This window comes from Oenanthe melanoleuca, chromosome Z (assembly GCF_029582105.1).
Source record: "Oenanthe melanoleuca isolate GR-GAL-2019-014 chromosome Z, OMel1.0, whole genome shotgun sequence".
NCBI classification, from domain to species: domain Eukaryota; kingdom Metazoa; phylum Chordata; class Aves; order Passeriformes; family Muscicapidae; genus Oenanthe; species Oenanthe melanoleuca.
This window is the reverse complement of record NC_079362.1, coordinates 48,894,603-48,920,035: the sequence shown is the minus strand read 5'-3', so window position 1 is coordinate 48,920,035 and position 25,433 is coordinate 48,894,603. Positions and strand designations below refer to the sequence as shown.

General features: G+C 42.1%; 1 protein-coding gene across 6 annotated transcripts in view; it reads left to right on the top strand.

The window, feature by feature from the left end:
• The window catches only part of KDM4C (lysine demethylase 4C), a 253,994-nt gene that overhangs the window by 50,021 nt on the left and 178,540 nt on the right, over positions 1–25,433 (top strand). For all 6 annotated transcript variants that reach the window (XR_008842543.1, XM_056513735.1, XM_056513737.1 and 3 more), the window contains one exon: positions 1,139–1,276. Coding sequence is in view for 5 of the 6 variants with exons in the window: in XM_056513735.1 (XP_056369710.1) it covers positions 1,139–1,276 (138 nt within the window). In the remaining variant the exon portion in view is untranslated. The remainder of the gene's footprint in view (positions 1–1,138; positions 1,277–25,433) is intronic.

The window sequence follows — 25,433 nt, the reverse complement described above, 5'->3', positions numbered from 1 at the left end:
AAGAGAGCATGGAGAATCTCTTTTAACTATTTACTTCTCTGTAATATACTTTATTCATTAACTCTTATCAGATAATTCAGAAGACAGTATGCTATTTCAAGTCTCTGTCTTTGATAAAGTCTCTGGTGAGACTTTAGCAGATTAAAGCTGGTGCTGTGTGGAGAGAATATTTGTGAGTGACTGGAAGTGCTGTCTCCTCTTTTCTCCATGTAGGAGAGTGGCAGTCCATCCTAGTGTAGAAAGATGAGATTTCTCTCTTGAAAGAGGATAACCTGACCTAGTGATTTGTTTATGTTACCACATATTTTTATGTTTTGTAGTTTATTCTAAAAGTTTTTCAAGTCTGATATGTCTCTTAAAACCCGCTGGCATCTGGGTTATTTTTGTGTATACAAAATATGATTAATATGCAGTGAGTTTTAGATTGGCTTTTTATTTTCCTTTTTTTTTCCCCTGCTGTCTTGTTGATCCAGTGGTGTTCGCATGTTTCTTTTGGTTAAAGTCCTTTGAAATTACCCTTGCTCATTCTCTCAAACAGAGTTCAACTGTAGTCAAGCTTTTTGTCTTTCAGAATCTCCTTCGATTATACTTGTCCCTTAGTTACTTGGAATTCTTGTTACCAGTAGTGCCAGAGTGCTTCTGCTCTCTAAAATTTAGCCTAAAGAGAAAGAGGGGAAGGACAATGGCAGCTTAAAACTTGTATTTTAAGAGCTTTATCTTGAGACAGTTTGCACAACATTAGGCATGGTAATTGTGGGTATTTTGATCCAGCCTTTGCTTTCTCTCAGCCAGTAAGAATGATATATTCTTCATACTGTCTTTTCTAGTTACTTCCAGATTTTATTACCAGTGAACCTCTGGTCCAAGATCAACTTCTTTGAGTTCTTTCTGAATTTTTGAGTATTGCACTTAGCTATGTATTTTAGAGTAAAGAACATTGTCTCAAGTATACTGTTTCTGTTTGTATTAAATCTCATCTCTTTGCAAGGTAAAAAAAATTTCTTTCTTTCAGTTAATTATAAAAGCATATATAGTTTTCATTGCTGTAGGACTAGAAATGCTTTGTAATGGAGTTCAGTTTAAGGTTTTTTAAATGTTTATTTATTTTGGCCCTTTAATTTTCTTTTTATTGTTGCAGGTTACCCAAGAGGCAGGAGAATTTATAATCACTTTCCCATATGGATACCATGCGGGGTTTAACCATGGGTTTAATTGTGCCGAGTCAACAAACTTTGCCACCATTCGATGGATTGATTATGGAAAAGCAGCAAAATTGGTAAGTAAGCAGAAAATTGATGTATAAGGAAATATTTCCTGTGGTTATTTCTTTTTGAGAATCTCAGGAAGGTGATGAGAAAGGGATAACTATTAGAACAAATAATACATTAAGCTGCCATTCAAATTTAATTTGTTGTTATTTTGATATTAGGCATTATATTTCCAGCAATATATATTCCTCTCAGCAGTCAGTTTTGTTTGCAGCTTAATGTATTGCTTGTTCTTCAAAACAAATTCTGTTTGTGGATATTTTTAAGCTGAAGCTACATACACTGAGGTTAATATATGTGAAGACAATGGACTTCTGCTCTTAAGTCTCCTTTAAGCTATACTGTCTTTGAAAGCATTTAGTTTAACTAGGAATTTTGATACCTGGAAAGAAACATAAATAGTGAAACTTCAAATAAAGTTTGAAGAAACAAATTCAATTTTTATCATCTTAAATCTAATCAGAAAACTTGTAGTACAAGATAATAAATCAACTGTTTGAAATGTGTATAACTGAAGATATTTTAGACTGAAATCTTGTTCTGTGGTGTGCATGTCTTCCTTTTTTTCTTTTGTGTACAGCATAGATTCATAGAATCTGTAATGTTAAAAAAGATCACTCTGTCCAACCTTTGACTGAAGACCAATGTATTAAGTAAACCATAGCACTATGTGCCACATCCAGTTGTTTCTTGAACTCATCAAGAGATGGTGACTCCACTGCTTCCATGGCCTGTCCTTCCAATGCTTGACCACCCTTTCACTGAAAAATTCTTCCTGATGTCCAGCCAGAATTCCCTGGCACAGCTTGAGCCTGTGTTCTTTCATCCTGTCATTTGCTGCCTGGGAGAAGAGACCAACCCCCACCTCACTACAGCCTCCTTTCAGGCAGTTGTAGAGAGTGGTAAGGTCCCCCTTGAGCCTCTTTTCTCTAGGCTGAACATCCTGAGCTCTCTCAACTGCTCCTCACAGGACTTGTAATTGAAAGCCTTCACCAACTTCATTGCCCTTCTCTGGTCTTGCTCCAGCACCTCAATGTCTTTCCTGTACTGAGGGGCCCAGGATTGAACACAGGATTTGAAATGTGGCCTCATAGGAACAATCCCTGCCTTGCTCCTGCTGGCCACACTATTGCTGGAACAGGCCAGGATGCCATTGGCATTCTTGGCCACCTGGGCACTGCTGGCTCGTGTTCAACTGCCGTCAGCAGCACCCCCAGCTCCTTTTCCTGTGGCAGCTTTGCAGCCACTCTGCCCCAGCCTGTGGCACTGCCTGGGGTTGTTGTGACCCAAGGGCAGGACCCAGCAGGTCCTGGTTGTTAAGCCTCACACCACTGGCCCTGGGCCATGATCCAGCCTGTCCAGATCCCTCTGCAGAGCCTTCCTCCAGTTTGGTGTCATCTGCAAACATCTCAGTCTCCTTGTCTAGATGATTGATAAAGCTATTAAAACAGAACTGGCCCCAGTACTGCGCTGTGGGGAACACCAGTTGTTAATGACCATCATCTGTATGTAACTCCACCCACCACCACTCTTTGGACCCTGCCGTAATGACAGATGATTTTTTCCACAGTGACCAGGATGTCTATCCAAGCCATGAGCTACTAGTTTTTTCAGGAGAGCATTGTGAGAGGCAATATCAAAAGCTTTGCTGAAGTCCAGGCAGACCACATCAACAGTTTTTCCTGTGTCCAGTCAATGGATGCTCAGAAAAGACGATCCTGTTGTTCAAGCAGGACCTGCCTTCTGTAAATCCCTGCTGGCTGGGCCCAATCTCCTGATTGTCCTGTATGTGCTGTATGATCATAATTATCTGTCCAATAGCATTTTGTGGCACTGCAGTCAGGCTGACACTTTGTGTCGAAGGGCATGACACTTGCCAACCTACGGTCCTCTGGGACCTCCCCAGTTAAGGAGGACTGATGATAAATGATGGAGAGCAGCTTGGTGAGTGAGGTCTTCCACCAGCTCCCCCGCCCTCCCATGGCTGAATCCTGTCTGGCTCCATAGACTCAGTGAGTGTCTAAGTGGCACAGCCATCCACTAACTACTTTCTCCTGGATTACAGGGTATCTCTTCAACTCCCTGTCCCTGTCTACCAGCTCAGGGGGCTAGTTGCTGTGGGGAAACCTTCTGACTGAGGCAAAGAAGGCATTAAGTACCTTGGGCTTTTCTTTAGCCTTGGTGACAGTGTTCCCCCCTGCCTCTGATAAAGCATGGAGATATTCCTTGGCCCTCCTCTTGTTATTGGTGTATTTATAAAAATACTTTTTATTGCCTTTTATAGCAATGTCCTGTTGTAGTCGAACTTCCACCTATCTAGTTTTCTCTCTACATGACCTCATCACATCCTTGTACTCTTCAAGAAGTGCCTGCCCCCTTTTCCAAAGGTCATAAGCTCTTTCCTTTTCACTGAGTTCCTGTGAAAGCTCACTGTTCAGCCAGCACACTCTTCTTCCCCATCATTTTGTCTTTGAACCCGTAGGGATGCTCCTGAACCTTCAGGACTGTGCATGGGACTCTCCAAAGCACTCTCTTGAATAGGCCAGAGCTGACCCTCTGAAAGTCCAGGGTGGAGGTTTTGTTGACTCTCTTCCTTACTTTACCAAGAATTAAAAACTCTTATCATTTCATGGTCACTGTGCACAAGACGTTCTCCTTCCACCACTTCTCCCACCAGCCTTTCTCTGTAAACTGTAGGTCTAGCAAGACCTCATTCCTGGTAGGCTTTTACCAGCTGTGACAGGAAGTTTTTTTCCATGCATTCCAAGAACTTCCTAGACTGCCTCCTCTCTGCTATGTTGAGTTTCCAGTAGACATCTGTCAAGTTAAAGCCTCTCCTAAGAACAAAGTCCAGTGGTCATGAGACTACTTCTCCCAGCTGCTCACGGAATATTTAATCCATCTCTTCATCATGGTTGGGTGGTCTATAGCAGAGTTTCACCAGGATGTTTGTGTTGTTAACCTCCTGAGTCTTACTGTAATTGTACAACCCTGTCATCAACCCTGAGCTCTGTGCAGTCAAAATACTCCCTGATGCAGAGAGCCACTGCACTGCATCTATTCCCTCCCTCTTCTGAAAGCTTGTAGCTGTCCACTGAGGGATATGCAAGTAATGAAGTAAATGCACAAAATCGAAAAAGTGGACGATTTACTCAGCAGAAGTTTTTATGTTTTTCAAGATTCTCTGATTGTTTGTATGACTCAGAAAAAGTTTCAGTCAGAAGTGTTTTCTGCATTGACTTGTTTGTAATTGGAAAAAAGCTTTTCCGTAGCAACCTCCTTAATATATTAGTTAATACAATGGTATGGAGTAAAGAGCAAAATCAGCTGTGCTGGTTGAACAGCCTAGTAAAGCAACTGAACTGTTATTAGACACTGGAGACTGAGAAACACCTTTATGAGAAAGTTCTCAAAAAGTATTGAAAATCTCTAAACACATCTAATGTTCAGACTGGTGTCTGCTTTTAATAGGAAAGTTGTGTTTTTAATAGCCAGCAGATAAAATTTGATAACCTATGTATTTGATGACTTGAGATTTCTGGGAATAGTACAATGAAACAAAGTTGAGAGAACCATGGATACACAAAAGTTGAACGTGGCAGGTAAAACAGACTTGGGTTTTGAAAGATGTTAATGTCATGCAGCTCTAAAATTAATTCAGCTGAACTTCAAGAATAGCAGACTGCATCTTCAAATGTAGCAAAGCTGAGGTGGTGCTCCCTGCAGGTATCTCCCTGTCAATGTACTGGCTTTATATTTCTTAAGTTTTTAAAAAATAAACTACTGTTTGGTGTACAGCTACCCTAGTACAAATTGTTAAGTGTTTTATGCCTCCTGTATGCTTCTCTATTATTGTCAGATCTCTATTATTGTAAAGATTACTTAATGTCATGTTTAAATTCAGTGGAGTTAGATAATTTTAAAGCTGGTGTAATTGTGTTGCTTTACACCACCCTGAAAGTGCTACTGAAATTCTTGAATTTTAGCTAGGAAGTCTTTGCATATGCAGTCTAAATATTTTGTCAGAATTCTCTAGCATATAGATATCTTAGAACTGAATTCTGTGGTTGGTGGCTGTTGCACATAGGAACATATATTGTGCATATATAATACAAGAAATTAAAGTATTGCTCTGGCGTCTGCAGTTAAATGCCTACAAGCTTCAAAGTGGCCTAGGAGCAATAATAACTAATCTCCCTCTATGGAGAAATCTTAGATACCATTGTCGAATATGGGCTGCAGTTTCTTTGGCAAATGGTCAGAGTCCTTGATGTTATTTGCTTAATTCTTATCACTTATTACTACAAATATGAAAATCAAAATTTTCCTTTTTTTCGTGAATGAAAAAGAACATGCTAGAATGTAGGATTGTAGATGGTAGGATTTTTTTTTTTAATGGAAATATATATGAAGAAAATAACCAAAGGAAGTGTGGTGAGCTAATTCTCCCTAAAATTTACTGATATTTGTTTATGCTGTAGAAATAGGGTAAACAAGAAAAACAGAGGAAAAATAAAAAAATCATAAAATTATTTATATTGATAAAGACCTTTAAGATCTTTGAGTCCAGCTCTTTAACTCAGCATTGACAAGGTCACCACTAAAGTATTCCCAAAGGGTTACATCCACAGGTCTTCTAAATACCTTCAGGATGATGACACAGCCATGTCCCTGGGAATCCTGGCCAATGCCTGACAGCCCTTTCCATGAGGAAATGTGTCCTAATACCTTATCTAAACCTCACCTGGTGCAACTTGAGACCATTTGCTCTTGTTCTATTACTTGTGACTTAGAGAAAAGCCCAACCCCTACCTCACTTTCAGGCTCTTTCTGGCAGTGGGAGAGAGGGAGAAGGTCTTCCCTTATGACAAATGATCTGACAGAATTTACGTGGTACCGCTGCATTACCAGTAGCTGAAATACTTACTTCAAACAAAAAAAGACATCTACTCAGTAAGTCAACATCAGATCAATCTTTCTGAATGAATTCGCATAAATGAAATGTTAAAGTTCAAAACCTGGTATTTAAGGCTACCGCTTAGAATTGTCTGCACATGTATTTGCATAGACCTCTGTGAACTCCAACTGGCTGAATTTCTGCAGCTTTTCAGTCTAGTGTTAAGGTACATGCTAAATGCCTATAATTAGCTCTACAGCCTGGCTTTCATCTTCTCTCCCCTTCAGCATTTCCAATAACCTTCACTTTACGTGACTTCTCCTTCGCATGCACAGATGCAGGCCTAGACTGCATGTTTATCACCAGACGCTCCTAAGAAAATACACGTACATCACCTTAGCTTAAACTTACCTTCCACTTTCTTTTCAAACTGCTAAAGTCCTAACAAAGAGAGGGGGGAAAACGAAGTAATAGCAATCAATCTTAGCAGAGCATTTATGGCCTCAGTTAATACAGCCGGTCTTTCATTCTGGATTGCTCTCGACACAGGCAGTTCCATCAGCGGGCAACTCCCCTGCCAGAAAATTATTGTGCGAGCATTCAAGTTCGAGTCTGTGTTTCAGTGCTGCACAGACAGTGACGGGGAGAAGCTCCGCAGCAAAATACGGGATGCCCAAGGAAGTTACAGGATCCAGCTGCACTTTAGTAATCATCCCATCAGGTTCAGAAGGAAGTGCTGGCAGATTCTAAGGCAAACGGAGCAAAAAAAGTACCCTCATTGTCTTAGGACTATATGAGGGCTATTCAGGTTGGATTTGATAAGAGGAAAAAAGGTCAATTGAAATAAAATTAAATTACTGTTTGTAAAGATTAAATAAGATTACTTATATTACATAATTAAATAAAAAAAAATTATAGTTTGATTTTGTATAACTATACTGTCTTTCTTGGTTACAATGTTTCTCTAGAAAACCATGAGTTTTCTATATATGATTAGTTTTATCACAGCATTAGAAAACTTCCTGGAGGTGTTAATTAAAAAGGTAAAAAGTTGATGTCTCCAAAGAATACTGATATTTTAGTACGTTTTATTTTCAGGTCCAGTAATTTCATTTAAAAGAAAAAGCAAAAAACCAAAACCCACACAACCACAAAAGTCCCATTTCTCATTCTTCGGGCTACTGATACTGCAGCTGACTTGTCTTTTCTTTCTTTATGTGTAACGTGCAAGAATTTTAATTGAAAGTAATGTTTTGGATCCTGTAGTTTCTCTGTATTGTACTGCAGAAATTGCCTGTATCAGCAAAATGTGGCAATATCTAGGTCAGTTCATTGCTGTGTTCTCCTTAGGGAATATTCTATACTGATGACTGATTATTTGTCTTCCTACAGGAACATTTTTATTTTTTTTAAAGTGGGTTCTAATTGCTTACAGCTGGATTTCTGTCTTAGAAAAAGAAAAAAAAATCTGAAATACAATCAATACTCTTTGATTTTGTGGGGAAAAAAAATACAACAAAGATTTTTGTTAAAGTTGTAGTAAATATTTAGGCTATGTGATGACACTGCTTTCCAGCATGAAGTGAGATGGTGGTGTAGATTCTCTGAAATCACATGCAAATGCTAAATAAGGGATATTTTTGACCCTTGGTTCACTTTGATTAAGTAGACTATGAATGCAAATTCCAACAAATTTTCTGTCTTTAAATATGCTAAACTTATGGTCTTGGTTTCACTGTGTGTTCCCCAACTACAAGTAACAGTTGAACCCTGAGAATAGGGATGTATCCTCCAGATTGCTTTCTAGAGTTCATGTGAGACTGTCATGGTTTTAAGCCCAGCTGGAGATGAAACTGCATGCAGACACTCATGAACTCCACTTCTCTTCCTCCCCAACCCAGTGGAATGGGGAGGAGAGTCAAGGTATGTAGCTGTTTTTGGGGTTGGATTCTTTCCAAGCCCAGGATGCTACAAGAGTTCCAATAGCTTCGGGAACTCTAGTGGCAAAGCCACAGCTGCACGGTAGTGGAGAATAAAGGCTTGAGACCATGCTGCAAAGATTCCGAAGATGATTTTATTTCTTCGAAGGGTTCTGCTAACAACAGTCCGATTATATGATATAACAAAGGGCTTTTATAGCTTTCTAAAGGATTGAAGTTCTAACCAATAAAAACTACAAATTACAAACTAACCAGTTACCTTGAAATTCTAAGTAAGAAAAAGACCAATTACCTTACAACTTTAAAAACCAATAGAAATCCTAAAAGATAACAGAAATTCTGATAAAGGAGAAGGGGCCTTGCTTTAAGAAATTTCTTTGTTTAAGGAACCAGGTCCCAGGGGCCCTGTTTGGGGGATGCAACATCTTCTACAACGGTAAAACTTGCATGTTGAAATAAGAACGGTTTAATAATTGAAAATAAAGTAAAATACAGTAATTACGGTAAATTATAATAATGATAATAAAAAGGGAGGACACAAGTGATGCACAGTACAATTGCTTATCCTCCACAGACTGCTGTCAGACCCCTCTTCCTGAAGCCAGACCAGCCCCTTCCAGGTAACTCCCCCCAGTTTATATACTGGGCATGGTGTTCTGTCGTTTGGAATATCCTTTCGGTCAGTTCTGGTCACCTGTCCCAGCTGTGCTCCCTCACAGTTTCTTCTGCTCACCTCCTCACTGGTGGAGCAGGAGACAAAGAAAAAAGATTGCTTGACTTGGGATAAATACAACTTAGAAAAAACCCCAAACATCAGTGTGTGACCACCATTCTCATTCTGAATCCAAAACACAGCAGCTTAACAGGTACTGAGAAGAAATTAACTCTATCCTAGCTGAAACCACAGCTCCTTGGGAAAGCATATCAAAAGAAATATTAGATGGCACCTCCAGTGTGCTATTTGCTGCAGCTAAGCTACTGTTTTTAGCTTGCTTTTGGACAAAATTAAGTTGTACACTGAGAGGGACTCGCTGACAATCTCAATCTCCTGGCTCCCTCCAGGGTTGTGAGGACCCTCCTTGCTGATCCCCATTATATAGGTGCCTCGTTTTAATCTTAGATTTCCTAGTTTCCACAGGGGCAGCTGCTGCTGGCTGTGGCTGCCCCTGTGATCCGGCCGGAACCTGGCCAGGTGCAACATCTACGGGATCCACTGCAGCACCATCTGACTCTCCCCCTTTAGGGCAGGGGGAGGGTTTCTCACCAACTGAAGAAAAGTGCTCCTTCAACATCTGGCTGTGCTCCTTCAACATCTGGCTTTGCTCCTTCAACATCTGGCCTATATCCTTCACTAGAGACCCCACCCACTCTGGGTGGTTCATTTCTGTGGTGGGCTGTGGGGCAGCATCAGGCTCTGGGGCAGCATCCCTAGCCCCTGGTGCAGGGTCATGTTCTGGGGCAACATCCCTAGTCCCTGGGGCAGGGGCAGGCTCTGGGTAGCATCCCTAGTCCCTTGGGCAAGGTCATGTTCTGGGGCAATATCCCTAGTCCCTGGGACAGGGGCAGGTTCTGGGGCAACATCCCTAGTCCCTGGGGCATGGGAAGGCTCTGGGGCAGCACCTCTATTTCTGGGGTAGGTATCAGGGTTGTTATCCAAGCCAATATTCTCTTGTTTCTGGATGCTAAGTAGAGCAGGCCTGTCAGCAACGCCAGCCACTGTATAATAACACTAGCCATTAAAGCAGATCTGAAATCCTTGAAAACTGGTGGAGTAGCCTCAAAAAACTGGGTGATGGGTTGGGAGAAAATTTCCCGTTGCATTCCTTACCTCACAGTAAGGACCATTATTGAAATAACCCCAGAAACATGCAGTTAGAGTATGATAGCTTCTGATCCATGTGGCCACTTCCCAGAGAAAATTAAAAAACCATGAATTCCTGACATAATCAATCCACCAAACAAATCGGATAATGGCTGCAGTAACTTTGGTGAGAGGGCCCATATTCAAATATAGGCTTGCAAATGGGAGAGAGATACCTGTGGCCACATGGAGCCCAAACCAGATTAAACCAGACAGCATGTTGCCACTCAAGAGAGCAGTTACTCCTGTCTTAACTCTCCACTCAGTGTACTCTGTCCCACCTCTGGGCGCCAAAATGTGTCCCGGTTTGAAGGACAGGTGTCTGCCGATAAAGGCAGAAGTTTTCCTTTAAAATAGAGACTTTAATTCCACTCCCCCCAAGTATTATAAATGTTTGAATCAAGGACTCTGAGGCAGAGATAAGGGGGTAGGAATAACAGCTCTTTTACTAATATATCTAACCGTACAAGCAGAATCAACAGCAGTTGCTAAAGTTATCATCAAAACAGAACAGATAACTCAGTTCCAGTCCTTTCTTTAGCTGTGGGCACACTCTTTCGGCGGGAGTGGAGGCGGGAGGGGGCGGCTGCGGCCGTGCTGGTCTCGGGTTGGAGCGGCTGGAGCGGGCAGCTCCTCGCTCACCGTTTGGGTTCTGGTGCTCAGCTGTGTCTGCAGAGGCAGGAGGCTGGAGCAGGGCAGATGCAGGTGTCCAAGTTTAGGACAAACCTGGGGGAGAAACCTCCAAAGGAGCCCCCCAGAGAATAAGCCCTCCTCACAATTCCTCCCCCCACTGGGCTCAGAAAGAATTTACTTGGGGGAAAAAGTAGGAAAAACCTATTTATTAACAAACACAAGAAAAACACTTCCCAGCACCAGGAAAGTACAATCTCAGATGACAAAAAAAAGTTTTCACCAAAGTGAGAGATGGTCGCTGCTGGGAAGGGTGAAAAGCTTCTTTGGCAGGCTCCAGAGGCAGGCTCCGATGTTCAGGTCCCATCCGGAGCCAGTACAGATCTTGGAGCTGAAGGGGAGAAGGGGCGGGGCGGGGCATGGGGAAAGCAGCAGCTGGGGCAGCAGCAGCAGGGCAGCAGCAGCTGGGGCAACAGCAAGCTGGGGCAGAAAGCAGCGGGGCAGCAGCAGCAGCCAGGGGTACCTAGCAAGTGGGGCTGCAAGCAGCTGGGGCAGCAAGCAGCAGCAGCGGCAGCCCGGGCAGCCTGGCAAGCCAAGCAGCACAGCCCCGGGGCCCCACCCCCCCGGGCAGGGGGAAGGGCACCGGCGGCAGCTCCATGCGAGGTGTGGGGGCGGGAGAGGAGCAGACAAAACACCAACCCGGGACATTCCACCCCTTATCCCACATTGTGAACATTACACACGATTGGGATATACACCCACTTACTACAACGTAAAAGCTTTCATCCGACTTGCTCAAACCTTCAACACTTACACATTTCCTCTCATTTCACTTAATCAGTCCTTCAACACCTACATATTTCTTTCTGTCTCATCCTACAATCAGATCTCCCTGTGGTACACATCGTGTTGTTCCATTTTCCTGCATTATCCACCACGTGCATCCTGGTCCTTGAGCAAAGACAATCCCACGAATGGGTTTGCCTGTACTCGAGGCAGGATTAACCCATACTGCCTTTCCTAACAGACCTCTGACATGGGCCACTGGGACTTTATCTCCATCCACTATATTAAGGGAGTCAGACTGGGCAGGGCCTGCTCGGTTGATGGAACCTCTGGTGTTAACTAACCAAGTAGCCTTTGCTAGTTGTTGTTCCCAGTTTCTAAAAGACCCCCACCCAATGCCTTCAACACAATTGGGTAGCGATATCTTTCCACTCTTCAGCAGCCCAAATTGGTTTTCCTCTGCACTGCCAGTTCGCCTCTTTCCATCTCTTCAACCATCCCCACAGAGCATTGGCTACCATCCAGGAATCAGTGTATAAATAGAGTTTCGGCCATTTCTCTCTCGCTGCGATGTTAAGGGCCAGTTGGACAGCTTTGAGTTCGGCAAATTGACTGCATCCACCCTGTCCTTCAGTGGCCTCTGCAACCTGTCATGTGGGGCTCCATACAGCTGCTTTCCATCTCCGGTTCATCCCCACGACGCGACAGGAGCCATCAGTGAATAGAGCATAGCGTGTTTCCTCTTCCGGTAGCTGGTTGTACTGTGGAGCTTCTTCAGCCCATGTCACTGGTTCTTGTTCCTCATCCATAACACTAAAGCTTTCTCCCTCTGGCCAGTTGGTAATTATTTCTAAGATCCCTGGGCGATTTAATTTCCCGATCCGGGCGCGCTGCGTAATGAGGGCTATCCACTTGCTCCATGTGGCAGTGGTGGCATGGTGGGCGGAGGGAACCTTTCTGCTGAACATCCACCCCAGCACTTGTAGTTGGGGTGCCCAGAGGAGTTGTGCTTCTGTACCGATCACTTCTGAAGCAGCTTGGACTCCCTCATAGGTGGCCAAAATTTTCTTCTCTGTTGGGGTGTAATTACCTTCAGACCCTCTGTAACTTTTGCTCCAAAATCCCAGGGGTTGGCCTTGAGTCTCACCAGGCACCTTCTGCCACAGGCTCCAGGACAGACCATGGTTCCCAGCTGCAGAGTACAGTACGTTCTTTACATCTAGTCCCGCCCTAACTGGGCCAAGAGCTACCGCATGGGCAATCTCCTGTTTAATCTGGGCAAAAGCTTGTTGTTGTTCAGGGCCCCAGTGGAAATCATTCTTCTTGCGAGTGACCTGGTAGAGAGGGCTCACAATCTGGCTGTACTCAGGGATGTGCATTCTCTAAAAGCCTATGGCACCTAGGAAAGCTTGTGTCTCCTTCTTGTTAGTAGGTGGGGACATAGCTGTAATTTTGTTAATGACATCAGTAGGAATCTTGACGCCGTCCATCTTGCCACTTCACTCCCAGAAACTGGATCTCACGAGCAGATACCTTAACCTTACTCTTCTTGATGGTGAAGCCGGCTTCCAGGAGAATTTGGATAATTTTCTCTCCTTTCTCAAACACTTCTGCTGCTGTATTACCCCATATGATGATGTCATCAATATATTGTAGATGTTCTGGAGCCTCACCGTTTTCCAGTGCAGCCTGGATCAGTCCATGACAGATGGTGGGACTGTGTTTCCACCCCTGGGGCAGTCGGTTCCAGGTGTACTGCACGCCCCTCCAGGTGAAAGCAAACTGAGGCCTGCACTCTGCTGCCAAAGGAATGGAGAAAAACGCATTGGCAATGTCAATGGTGGCATACCACCTTGCTGCCTTGGACTCCAGCTCGTACTGCAGCTCCAGCATGTCCGGCACGGCAGCGCTCAGCGGTGGAGTCACTTCATTCAAGGCACGATAGTCCACAGTCAGTCTCCATTCTCCATCAGATTTGTGCACAGGCCAGATGGGACTGTTGAAGGGTGAGTGGGTTTTGCTCACCACCCCTTGGCTCTCCAGCTCACGGATCATCTTGTGAATGGGAATCACAGCATCTCGAGTTGTCCTATATTGCCGGCGATGTATTATTGAAGTGGCAATTGGTACTCGTTGCTCTTCTCCTTTCAGCAGTCCTACTGTAATTGGATTCTCAGACAGTCCAGGCAGGGTGTTCAATTGCCGGATGTGTTCTGCCATCGCAGCTGCTATCCCGAATGCCCACTTAAGGCCTTTTGGATCCTTAAAATAGCCGCTCTGAAGGTAATCTATGCCTAAAATACATGGGGCCTCTGGACCAGTCACAATAAGATGTTTCTTCCATTCCTTTCCAGTTAAACTCACTTCAGCTTCCACCAGGGTGAAGTCCTGCGAGCCACCTGTCACATCAGCGATAGAAACAGATTCTGCCCCCATGAATCTTGATGGAATTATTGTACATTGGGCACCTGTGTCAACTAAAGCTCTATACTTCTGTGGTTTCCATGTGCCAGGCCACTGAATCCACACAGTCCAAAAGACACAGTTCTCCCTCGCCTCACCCTGGCTAGAGGCAGGGCCCCTCTAAGCCTGTTTATCTTTCTTTCCTGAGGCATATGTCTTAGAAGTTCCTTCGAGAGGGTCAGACATGTCATTATCACTATCATATTTGGCACTTTGGGTACAGGCAACAGGAGCGGCTCTCCTTCGGGTGGAACTTCCTCTTTCAAGCTTGCCTTCCTTCAAATCCCTCACCCGTTGTGCCAGAGCAGCCGTAGGCTTTCCATCCCACCTCCTCATGTTCTCTCCAGAATCCTGCAAGAAAAACCATAGCTCGGCCCGGGGAGTGTACCTCCTCTCCCCATCGGGGAAACATCTACATTGGGTGCCAGGACGTCTAATTTGCACAGGTGAAATTTGGAGGAGGTCCTCCTTAATTTCCTCCCTGAGCCTCTTACGATTTTCCTCTATCTTGTCCTCTAAATTTTGTAAGCTTGTTTCCACAGCGGCGATTCTGGCATGGGTTGGGCCATGCACAGCATCCGCGTATGCCCGGAGCTTCTTCGCCATGTTGAGCACCATTTCATATATCTCTTCCCACTTCATTTTTGCCAAGGCAGAGGCATATTCAGATGGCCTGAGTCGCACAAGCTTTCTCCACATTACCGGGGTGCATGGTACCAGGTCTGGATTCCTAGTTGATCATCTGAAAAAATGATCTCCGCCACTGCCATCTCCCTCAGACGTTGGATCCCTTGCTCTGTGGTTTTCCACTGGGTCTGCTGCATATACAGGTCATCGGCACACAGATATCTTTGTGCTATGCTGTCTAAAACACGTGCCCAGAGGCTTTGAGGCTTAGCCTCCTTCATCATTCCTTGATTGATGACCGGATCATGAGACAGGGATCCCAGGTGTCTCACCTCAGTGCCATCTAGGATGGTAGCCTCGCCTGCTGCATCCCAAAGCCGAACTAGCCAACTAATTATGGATTCATCGGGCTGTCTTGTATAATCCTTTCTTAAACCACAAAGATCTTTTAGGGAAAGGGACTCATTATTGGTTTCTGATCTCACACCAGTTGCTTTGACTCTTGATTTTATATCAGGAGGCGTTGAAGGTCCTTCTTCTGCATCCTCATCATCATCCTCCACTGGCCGATTGGTTTTCTTTGTGCACTTTCCACTCCTTGTACTAGTAGCCACAGCCATGGGTTGGAGCTTACTTTCTAATTTCATCCCTGTCCTCGAGCCTGGGGTGTTAACTACAGCCTGAGTAGCTGGCATAGTAGCTACGTTATCTCCCTGTTCCCTTTCCTTTGTTTGTTGTTCTCCACTATCTAACAGGGTATGATAAGCATACGCCAGAGCCCAGCTCACTGCAGTGATTTTTTTTTCCTTAGGGTCATCCTGACACTTCTCTCTCAGGTATTTTGCAACCTCAACTGGGTCCGGAATCTGTTCAGATGGGAAGTCCCAGATCATAGGGTCAGAAAATTCTCTTAGAATTTGGCCCATATTCTCCCATTTCCCATTCCACTCAAGATTCCTTCTGCTTGGCTTTACTCCTAAATCAGGAGTTTCACCAGCCCCTCTGGAAATCTCAGCCTTCATTTTATATAAGCTGCAGACAGTATAGAAAAAACTTACTAAATTAAATACCAGAAAGATGGTTTCCTTAACATTCAGGGAGAACTGAACATTTTCTAACAGAGATGTAAATGATTCAGAGGAGAAGAAGGAAAATAAAGGCGAGAAGACCTCTTTGCCTGCTTCTCCTCTAATAAATTGAGTGCACAACAAAAACCATTAATTATACATCCCTGAAGTAGATTCTAACATTCTTATAAACTTCCTGCAAATCATCACAAACAAGCCTAGCCCAATAAATATTTTGGTTAATACCCTTTTAATGCAAAAACTACATATTAGGGACAACACCGGGGCTATCTCCGGATAAGAGAACAAGCCCAAGGACCACAGAGGTATTAACACTTCAGAAAGCCCTAAAGACCAAATATACAGGCAGGCTTCCAGTCCAAAAGCCATTATGGATTCGAAAAACATACCGATACCAACACAAACAATTGAAAACAAAATATTATTAGAGTAAGGTTTTTTCCGCTTTCTCTGGTTTCCTCGTATGGGCCACCAAATTATTTGTCCAAGTTTAGGACAAACCTGGGGGGGAAACCTCCAAAGGAGCCCCCCAGAGAATGAGCCCCCGTCACAATTCCTCCCTGGACTGGGCTCAGAAAGAATTTACTTGGGGGAAAAAGTGGGAAAAACCTATTTATTAACAAACACAAGAAAAACACTTCCCAGCAAAAAGTTTTCACCAAAGTGAGAGATGGTCGCTGCTGGGAAGGGTGAAAAGCTTCTTTGGCAGGCTCCGATGTTCAGGTCCCGTCCGGAGCCAGTACAGATCTTGGAGCTGAAGGGGAGAAGGGGCGGGGCGGGGCATGGGGAAAGCAGCAGCTGGGGCAGCAGCAGCAGGGCAGCAGCAGCTGGGGTAACAGCAAGCTGGGGCAGAAAGCAGCGGGGCAGCAGCAGCAGCCAGGGGTAGCTAGCAAGTGGGGCTGCAAGCAGCTGGGGCAGCAAGCAGCAGCAGCGGCAGCCCGGGCAGCCCTGGCAAGCCAAGCAGCACAGCCCCGGGGCCCCACCCCCCCGGGCGGGGGGAAGAGCACCGGCGGCAGCTCCATGCGAAGGTGTGGGGGCGGGAGAGAAGCAGACACAACACTAACCCGGGAAAGCAGGGCTGATGATCGTAGAGGGTCTGGCTCTCCTGTGTTCGGCCGCGTGGCTCCAGACGGGCAATCCTCCTCCGAGCTCACTGGAAACACGAGTCCCCTCCGGAAGCACGAGAGCCCCTCTGGAAGCCGCTCCCACCTACCCCTTTTGTCTAGAGTCATCAAAGGTCCTGGGTGTAACCTGGCCAGCTCCTTTGGCATGCTAATGGAAAAAATTCTTTAAATTGACACAGTAATAGAAAAACACTTAACCCCCAAAGGAGGTGCTCTAAGCTTTAGATACTCTAAATCATTTTCATCATCCTATAACTTTCATTTGCTGAATGCTGTTTATTGCTGAAAAAAACAATTGAATGGTATGAAACAGGGGCAGCTAGCAGGTTTCTTGAGGCTTCTGTGAATTTTCTTGTTTTCCTAATGGCGTTACATTTATTTGAGTAGGCTGGAAATGTGTTGCTTCATGAAGTGCATTTTTGAGTTTCCTTACTCCAGTGGATTTTGCTACTGTTGATTAAGTAGATGAGTCAGTGGCTATTAGCTTGTATGTTTTCTAGGTATCTGCTTTGATTTGTGCTGAGAAGGTAACTTGTATGGGAAAAAAAGGTTGGTGTTCAGTTATCAGTACTGATGAGTAGAAATATTTGCACATTTTTCTTGTGTGTTGTCCTGGTTTGAAGGACAGGTGTCTGCCAATGAAGGCAGAAGTTTTCCTTTGAAACAGAGACCTGAATTTCACTCCCCCCAAATATTATAAACGTTTGAGTCAAGGACTCTGAGGCAGAGATAAGGGGGTAGGAGTAACAGCTCTTTTACTAATATATCTAACTGTACAAGCAGAAACAACAGCAGTTGTTAAAATTACCAACAAAACAGAACAGATAACTCAGTTCCAGTCCTTTCTTTAGCTGTGGGCACGCTCTCTCTCGGCGGGAGCGGAGGCGGGAGGGGGCGGCCGCGGCCGCGCCGGTCTCAGGGGGGAGTGGCTGGAGCGGGCAGCTCCTCACTCACCGTTTGGGTTCTGGTGATCAGCCATGTCCGCAGAGGCAGGAGCTGCAGCAGGGCAGATGCAGAGCAGGTGATCGCAGACGGTCTGGCTCTCCTGCGTTCGGCCGCGTGGCTCCAAGACTGGGGGATCCTCCTCCGAGCTCGCCGGAAACTCGAGTCCCCTCCCGAAGCACGAGTGCCACTCTTGAAGCTGATCCCACCTACCCCTTTTGTCCAGAGTCGCCAAACATCCGGGGTGTAGCCGGCCAGCTCCATTGGCATGATAATGGGAAAAATTCCTTAAATTGACACAGTAATAGGAAAACACTCAACCCCCAACATATGTGTACATGTGATTGGTGCTATTTTAGCTGTTTTGGGCAAGCTCTAATTCTTCTTTATACAGTTAGGATTATTCTAGTTTATTTCTTTCATTTTCCTCTGGTTACTGTTTTAATCCCCTCAGTCCTGTGTTTTGCTTTAACCCCATCCTGAAACAAAGTGCTTGCTCCCCTCAGCCCCTGGTAGTATGCAAAGGAGAATCCGAAAATAAAAAGGTAAATCCCATGGACTGAGGTAAGAATAGTTTAATAATTGAAATAAGCTGTTATAATAATATAGTAAGAATTAAATTAGAGACAAAAGGACAGAAAGAAATAAAATCTAAGAGAAAGTTGTTGACTGATGCCAGACTTCTCTCACAGACATGATTGGCCCCTCCTGGCCAATTCCCATCAGTTTATATACTGGTATGACATTCTATGATGTCAAACATACCTTTGTCCAGGTCAGATCAAATGTACCAGCCATGCTCCATCCTGGCTTCTTGTGAATGCTGTCAGAGCATGGGAAACTGGAAAGTCCTTGATGTTTAGAGTAAGCGCTACTGAGCAAAAAACCAGAACGCATCGGTGTGTTGCCAACATTATTCTCATACTAAATCCAAAACATAGCACTGTACTGGCTACTAGGAAGAAACTTTATTCTTTCCCAACTGAAAGAAGGACCCCTGTCTGATGCTTTCCCAAATTCTTGTCAGGGTGTCTCAGAACTCTCAGACATGCCTTGTCCATGCTTTCAGAAGCTTTCAGAGAAAGTATTGGCATTTCTGGGTACTGCTCTTGTTGCTTACCGTGTCTGTTTTGTGGGACCACTTGGTGACTTTCACTCAGTATAAATGTATGTAAATTTTACTGCCTGCTCTCAGGGGTAGTGTCACACTAGGTGATTTTACTAGTCATTGTAATGATTCTTTTGTACTGCAGCTCCTTTTAAGACGTGATTAGTTTTCAGATGCTGGTGCTGGAAAGCTTCTTGTTGTTTATCTGATACGTAGAACCTGAGAAGTCTACCAACCTTTTCTACTTGAAACTAGGGGTACTTAAGTATTATTACTCTCTTTCATAAAATTAAGTCAGTAATTACTCATGCATTCTTCAATGGTAGCTGCTTAGCAACGTGTTTTCGTGGATGGGTTAGATCAAAGTGCTGGCCTGCAGGTTGTATTTTTCCCTTTGGTAGGATGAAGTGCAGTTGTTTTGATGTTAGGTTTGATGGATTTGTTTGCCACTGCATTCATTAGCTTCACATCAAAAAACTGACAGGCTGTTAAATGAAACTTTGGCTTAGATTTTCAGCTTGACTGTTTCAAGACCTATGTGAAGATATTTTGTTTTTGTGCTGCAGCAGCCTCAAGCAGTTACGAGTGTTTCAAAGGGAAGAAAAGTTATTTAATATCTTGATTTATTTGGGTACAAGACTCATTGTCTTGAAGATACCAGGTCCAGCTTATGTTATCGAAACAGTATATTTATTTTGAAATATATATTGAGAAACAATATTTATGATGTAACTGATTTTATCAGAGGAGAGATGATACTGCACAAAAAAGCTTCCACCTCTCAGAATTTACTGAGGTAATGTTTTTTTTCAGTAAGGATTATGTTTAAGTTACTTTTGTCCAATAAAGTGTCTGTCCAAAAAGAAAAAAACTCCAACTCAATTGTACAATTTTTTTCAAATGTGCATGAGTGAAATTTAAAGGTCTAAATTTAAAAAGTATTTCCTTACCCCAACTGCAATAATGACAACTGAATGACAGAAATAGGTATGTGCATATGCTCATGAGTTATTCACCTATCAGTTTATTTTGTTTGATTTTCAAAACTGTTTTTAAACACTGCATGTTGCATTTGATACCTGTCTGCAACAAGACCAGCATTATTAATGCTGTACAAATCAATGTTTTTACTTGCTAGATCATAATTAGCCACCTTATATCATTGACTTGTCTGCTAATGAAATTTTACAAGGTTTCTGGATCCAGACTTCATAGCAAATCTTGTGCATTCTGCATTTTGACATTTCACTTCATAATCACAATGCCACTCTCAGCTTTTCAGTTGTTGTGGAATTTTCTCTTTTTAAAAATTTTTTATTTCTTTTACATTGATCTTGTACTTATTTTTTTTTAAAATCATACTGCCATCATTTACTGCCTCTGTTTAGTACTTACATCACAAACTCATAATTTCCATAGAATAGCAGCTATTAAAATTTCCCACTCTAAAATTTATTGCTGGAATGGGAGATTGTCAGTCTCCTGCAGGGCAGCAACTGACACAGTTCTAGATTTCTAGTACTGTTACATTTTGAATTGAGAATTAGGTTTTAGAACTAGAAAGGAATAGTAATAATGACAATAATTTTAACTTGTTCTGTTGGAATAATATGCTGTTGTTTTTTTGAACCTTCCCATTTTGGTAGAGCATCTGGTTATAAAATCATACTAAATGTCATATGGTGGTGTTCCCACAGTCTGAGCTGTGTTATGTGCAAATACTGATGTTGTCTGTGAGTAATGTATTCTGTGGTTCTGAAGTTCTAGTATATTCTCATCTATCTTTTCCAACACTATAGCACAATTTTTTTTCTGTGTGATGTACAGTACGTGTAAATAGTATTATGCATCTATATTTCTAGCTCCTCTCATGAAGGGCTCTCATGCAAGCTGCTGCACTGTTCATTAAATAAAAATTGAAGCAACAATACTACCACTTTTTTCTTACATGAAGTTTTGATTAAGTAGAGGAGAATTCTGTAAAAGAACATTTTAAATGTTGGATTACATTCTGACAACTGTGAGTGAGTGGAAATGATGGAATCTAATCTTCCTTCTTTCCCCCCTAAGTGTTATCCAAGAGGTTCCATTTATCAAAGTAAAAAATGTATCAAGTTGGCATGCTTGGTGGATGTTTAGAAGTTTTTGTTTTATAGCAGCTTTCACTTAACAAGGTGATCTTTTAAAAGAAAAAATCAGTAATTTACAATAAACTTGCCTTTTCAGAGTGTAATTTATTGAAAATTTTGAGTAAACAGTTCGCTTTTCCATAATCTCTGTGAGAATACAGATGATATTTATCCTCAATTTTCTGAGGAAAAAGTTTTGCCACTATGTAAATATTTCTATCTATATATTAATGTCATGGCTTGTGGAGAGAGATTATTTTCATTACATGATTTTAAAGAAGAATTTTACTAAGAAATTGTTTTCATAAATATGAGGTTCGAAAAATAAACTCTTTGGGCTTGAGTCAACTATTGAAACACACGTGTCTGACACCATCTCAGATATTTTTCCTCTCTTTGTCTAGGTAGGAGTGTACAAATCTCCAGGAGTCCAGTGTAATATTTAGAGTAATATTTATATCAGACATTATATGTACTGGGATGTAATTCAGATGTCAGTGCATGCCTGAGCAAATGAACTGAGTTACGGCCATTGTATTCCATTTATTTGTTTCCTTTTGCAAATATAAGACTCATCCTTAAAATTAACTGCATTCTTGAACTCTGAGAGGAAGTCAGTTCTCTAGCCTTTTTCTAGATTAATTTAGCATTTTGGCACTGGTTGGTGACCTATTGTGATAGGCAAAGAGGTGACTTAAATGTTAGGATTAAGTTCTCTTAAAACTGCCAGCCCCCAACTTTTCTTCTTATAAAGTGAAACCTCCAAATACTGCTACTAGTGCTAGTTTCTTTATTAATTTATTTAATTTGGAATAATTTTAACTCTGCATTTGAACCATCGGTGTTCAAGATACTAGAAACCCTTCTGCTGTGCTCCTCCATGCGGTTTCAGTTGTCTTTGATATCGTTTGGATCTCAGATGTGTTGCATCTGATTGCTGTTTGGAGTGATAGCAAGTAAAGCAGCAGGAAGGGCCTTTTGCAGGAGTTTCACAGGGATGTTTATTTCAGCCACGCGTGTGCACTGTCCCTGGTTCAGAGAGCAAAGGTACCTCGTGGGGGGTCAAGGTTTAAGTACATGGGATGAGCAGGGCAGGGAGAGCACCAGAGACCAATGATCTGAGGGCGCAGGGGTGGAGCAAAATGGGAAGGGTCAACAGAGAAACAGGGTGGGAGTGACCAGAGGCTGAGGGACAGGGAGAGGTGCTGACCCAGGGAACAGAACAGGAGTTGCTTTGGCCAGATAAAACAGGATCTCTTATCTAGAGGAGGCCATGAGAGAGGCCTCTCATGCTCCCTAATTGGGAATGCCTTTCTGGGTCTCCACATAAATGTATCTTTTATTGTTTTTTAGTGGGTTTTGTTTGAAATCCAATAAAGTCACTTCAGTTACTTATGCTGAATATCTTAATATAGTTCAGTAAATGCAGTGTTTCGGTGACTTTTTCGAGGTTTGTTGAGAACAATCACAGTATGTAAGAAAGGTCCAGAGGTCTGGGTGTCTTGATGCGTTACTAGGAGTCCTGTGGGATAAACCTGTGATACATGTAGAGAAGAAATATAAACTTTATACATTTTTGTTTCCAATGGGTTAGGGAAGACTGTAAAAATTTACTCTTAAAGGAGAAAGTAACAATAAAGTAACCCCACAAAACCCCCTTCTCTATGTTCTTCTCCCATTTTTATGTAGGTAATTATATATTTTTGATATACTGGGATTACTGTATCAGACATTAAGTTGTCATTAAGTAGTTATCTATTTTATAGTCTAAAATTGTACAAGATTTTAGTAAAATAATCCAGGTAGGTGGCATTTAGTATGTCTGTTGAATGTCTTTGAAAGTTAATACTTTGTAAGTTTATATTTGGCAGATGTTTCTGAAGTTAAAATAATTCCAGTACTTTATTGTAAGACAGATTACTTGTTAGTTTCTATGTTCTTTACATGTATGAATGAAATATTTCAACTTAGATGGTTTGAATTAGTTTTAATGCTCTAATTTAAAATTACGCAGTGATATGTGTTGGATTCTAGGGTGTTTCCTTGGCTTCCCTGGGTGCTTCTAGATACCCCTGGCATGGTGCCAAGGGGTCTTGGGGGCTGGACTTGAGTCCCTAGAGAAATTTGCCAACATTGCAGGAGGAATTACAAGTCACAAAAAAAAAGTAAAGTATAAATTAGGCTATTAGAAGATAAAAAAGTGAATTTACAAAAATGTTTATATTAAGGAGCTCGTGGTCAAGATAGAAAACTTAGGGCGTAGTATGCTTCTTCCTCTTTCTTCTCCATGCCACCCATGTCAAAGTGCCACCTTGGCATCCTTTAACTAAATGGAGACAAAACTAAACATTACAATAAGATTGAAGTGTGTTGTAAATTAATTATAAATATCTAACACGTAATTTAGAGTATAAAAAAATAAATCCTGCCTCTGCCAGGCAGATTCTGCCCTAGATGTCTGGTGAGCAGACCACTGTTCGCTAGACAAAGCATCCCTGAGATAAAAAATAATAAACAACCATAAAAACCTCTAAAAACAGCCTCCTGCAGTCTCTCATCGGTGGGCATAAAAAAAACCTAATTTCCAAACCACCTTTATGTCCTCCTAAAGTAATCTCAAGTCTAAAAAAACACCTCAGGCAGTAACAATATGAAACAGTGTGCCGGGTGATGCTGATGTTCTCTGAGCCTTATTGGAAGCTGTTTGACTGAGTAGTGGGGTTTTAAGTGAGTCTATATGCAATACATTCTGGCAAAATCTTCAAAAATTATTCATAGTTACATTTCTTTTTTTGTGTGGATGAGATATACGAATAGAGGTGACTTCGTGTTGTGTTGAAATTTTGCTGAAGAAATTCCATGCACTTAGACTCTGTAAGAGAATTCTACCTTGGCCAGAAGTCAGTCTTATAGATGTTCTTCACGCCCACTTCCCTTTAAAGGGTAATATAGTTTCAAAGGGGTGATAAGGAGAGGATAAAGGAATAATATCCAGCTCTTGCTGTGAATAAAGGAAGAGTGTTTTTAGTCATCACACTGGACAAAAGAATAAGTTGTGACTGTCAGGTTTACTATATTTTATACAAGTTTCATGATGGTTAAAGAAAAAGACTCTTGTTACTTCAGGAAGACAAAATCTTATAATAACTAGAAAACTCCCAAGGAGGACAGTATAACGCACACAGATGCCTGACTTAAAGTCTGCATATAATGTGTCTGTTGTATCTGTGATAATAAAGCAACTTGGAAGTGGTGGAATTAATAAAATGCTTTCGTTCTGAAAAAAGCTGTTAAAGAAATAGTAAGAGCATTGTGATAAAGGTCAGATTTTTGAAAATAATACAGAGTATTTAAGTGTTTGGTAACATTTTTATCAGATGTGGCATCAGGATGACAAATAGTCAAAATAACAAAAAGTTAAAAAATGTTAGTGTTGAAATGGGATTGCCCTACATGGAATATAGCTGCAAAAAGATAGTAATTATGTTAAAGATATTATGTGCTAGAGTTGGCAGGGAGTAAGTGTGTGATCATTTTCGTTTTGCTTGATGTGGTTTGAGTTGACCTCAGTGTTACACTGGTTTAACTGAAAGCTGACTTGGTCAAGTAACATTCTGAACAAATTAAACAGGATTTTATTTTTAGACTTTTATTCAAATGTAGTTAAATTGTGAGTTTGGCTAAATATCAGATTTTGAGATAGGGAATAGACCATTCACTTAAGAGACGCTGTGAATAAAGATGAGACCTATATAAACCTTCATCATAGGACTTGATCTGTATAGTAGCAACTATCTTCAACTCAGTTTCAGACAGTCCTCTACCCCAGAACAGAGGAAGTGTGTATGTGGAAAAATGCAGGACCTATGAAATAGAGAGAAGAAGCAGTGAAAAAAACAGACATGAGTTCCTGAGGCTCTGAAAATGTGGTCTTGAGAAAAGTGAGACATCCAAAGGACTGAGGGAGGTGCGCATAGAATTTCTGTGCTTGCTATTTCAGTGCTTTTTCTGTTTGATCATGGTTGTCAGTAGATGGTAAATACTTTTTACCTGTGTCCTAACAGATTAGTCTCAAATAAATACCTGCCTGCATCATGAATTTAATTTCACTCAAGGAGTGGTTTCAAGTGCTATTTAATACCCTGAAGAAGAATAAATAGGTGAAATAGTTAAATTTATGCATGATCAGAAATGTTTTGTTGAATTTTTTTTTTTTTAAATAAACTGGACTTCAGTACAATAACCAGATACTGGACTTTTTTCTTAATGCAGAAATGCTATGAGAGTTTGGGATGATTGTACCTTTAAAATCTTGGTCCAAATCTGGAGAGGAAAAAATCTGAGATTTTCTCTAAAGCTGTAGCAGGCACATTTAAAATCAAGTTTTCATAGGGTTTGGTTAGAAGGGAGTAAGTTAGAATTAAGCTGTAAGTAAAGTCCTTGTTTTTAGTAAAGGTTTGTATTCTGCATAATTAAATACAGTGTAATTGCTGGTGCCTTAATAAAGCAGTGGTTGAGTATAGGCCCTTGTATATTCTTATTCTATTCACAACTACTGGATCCCCACACA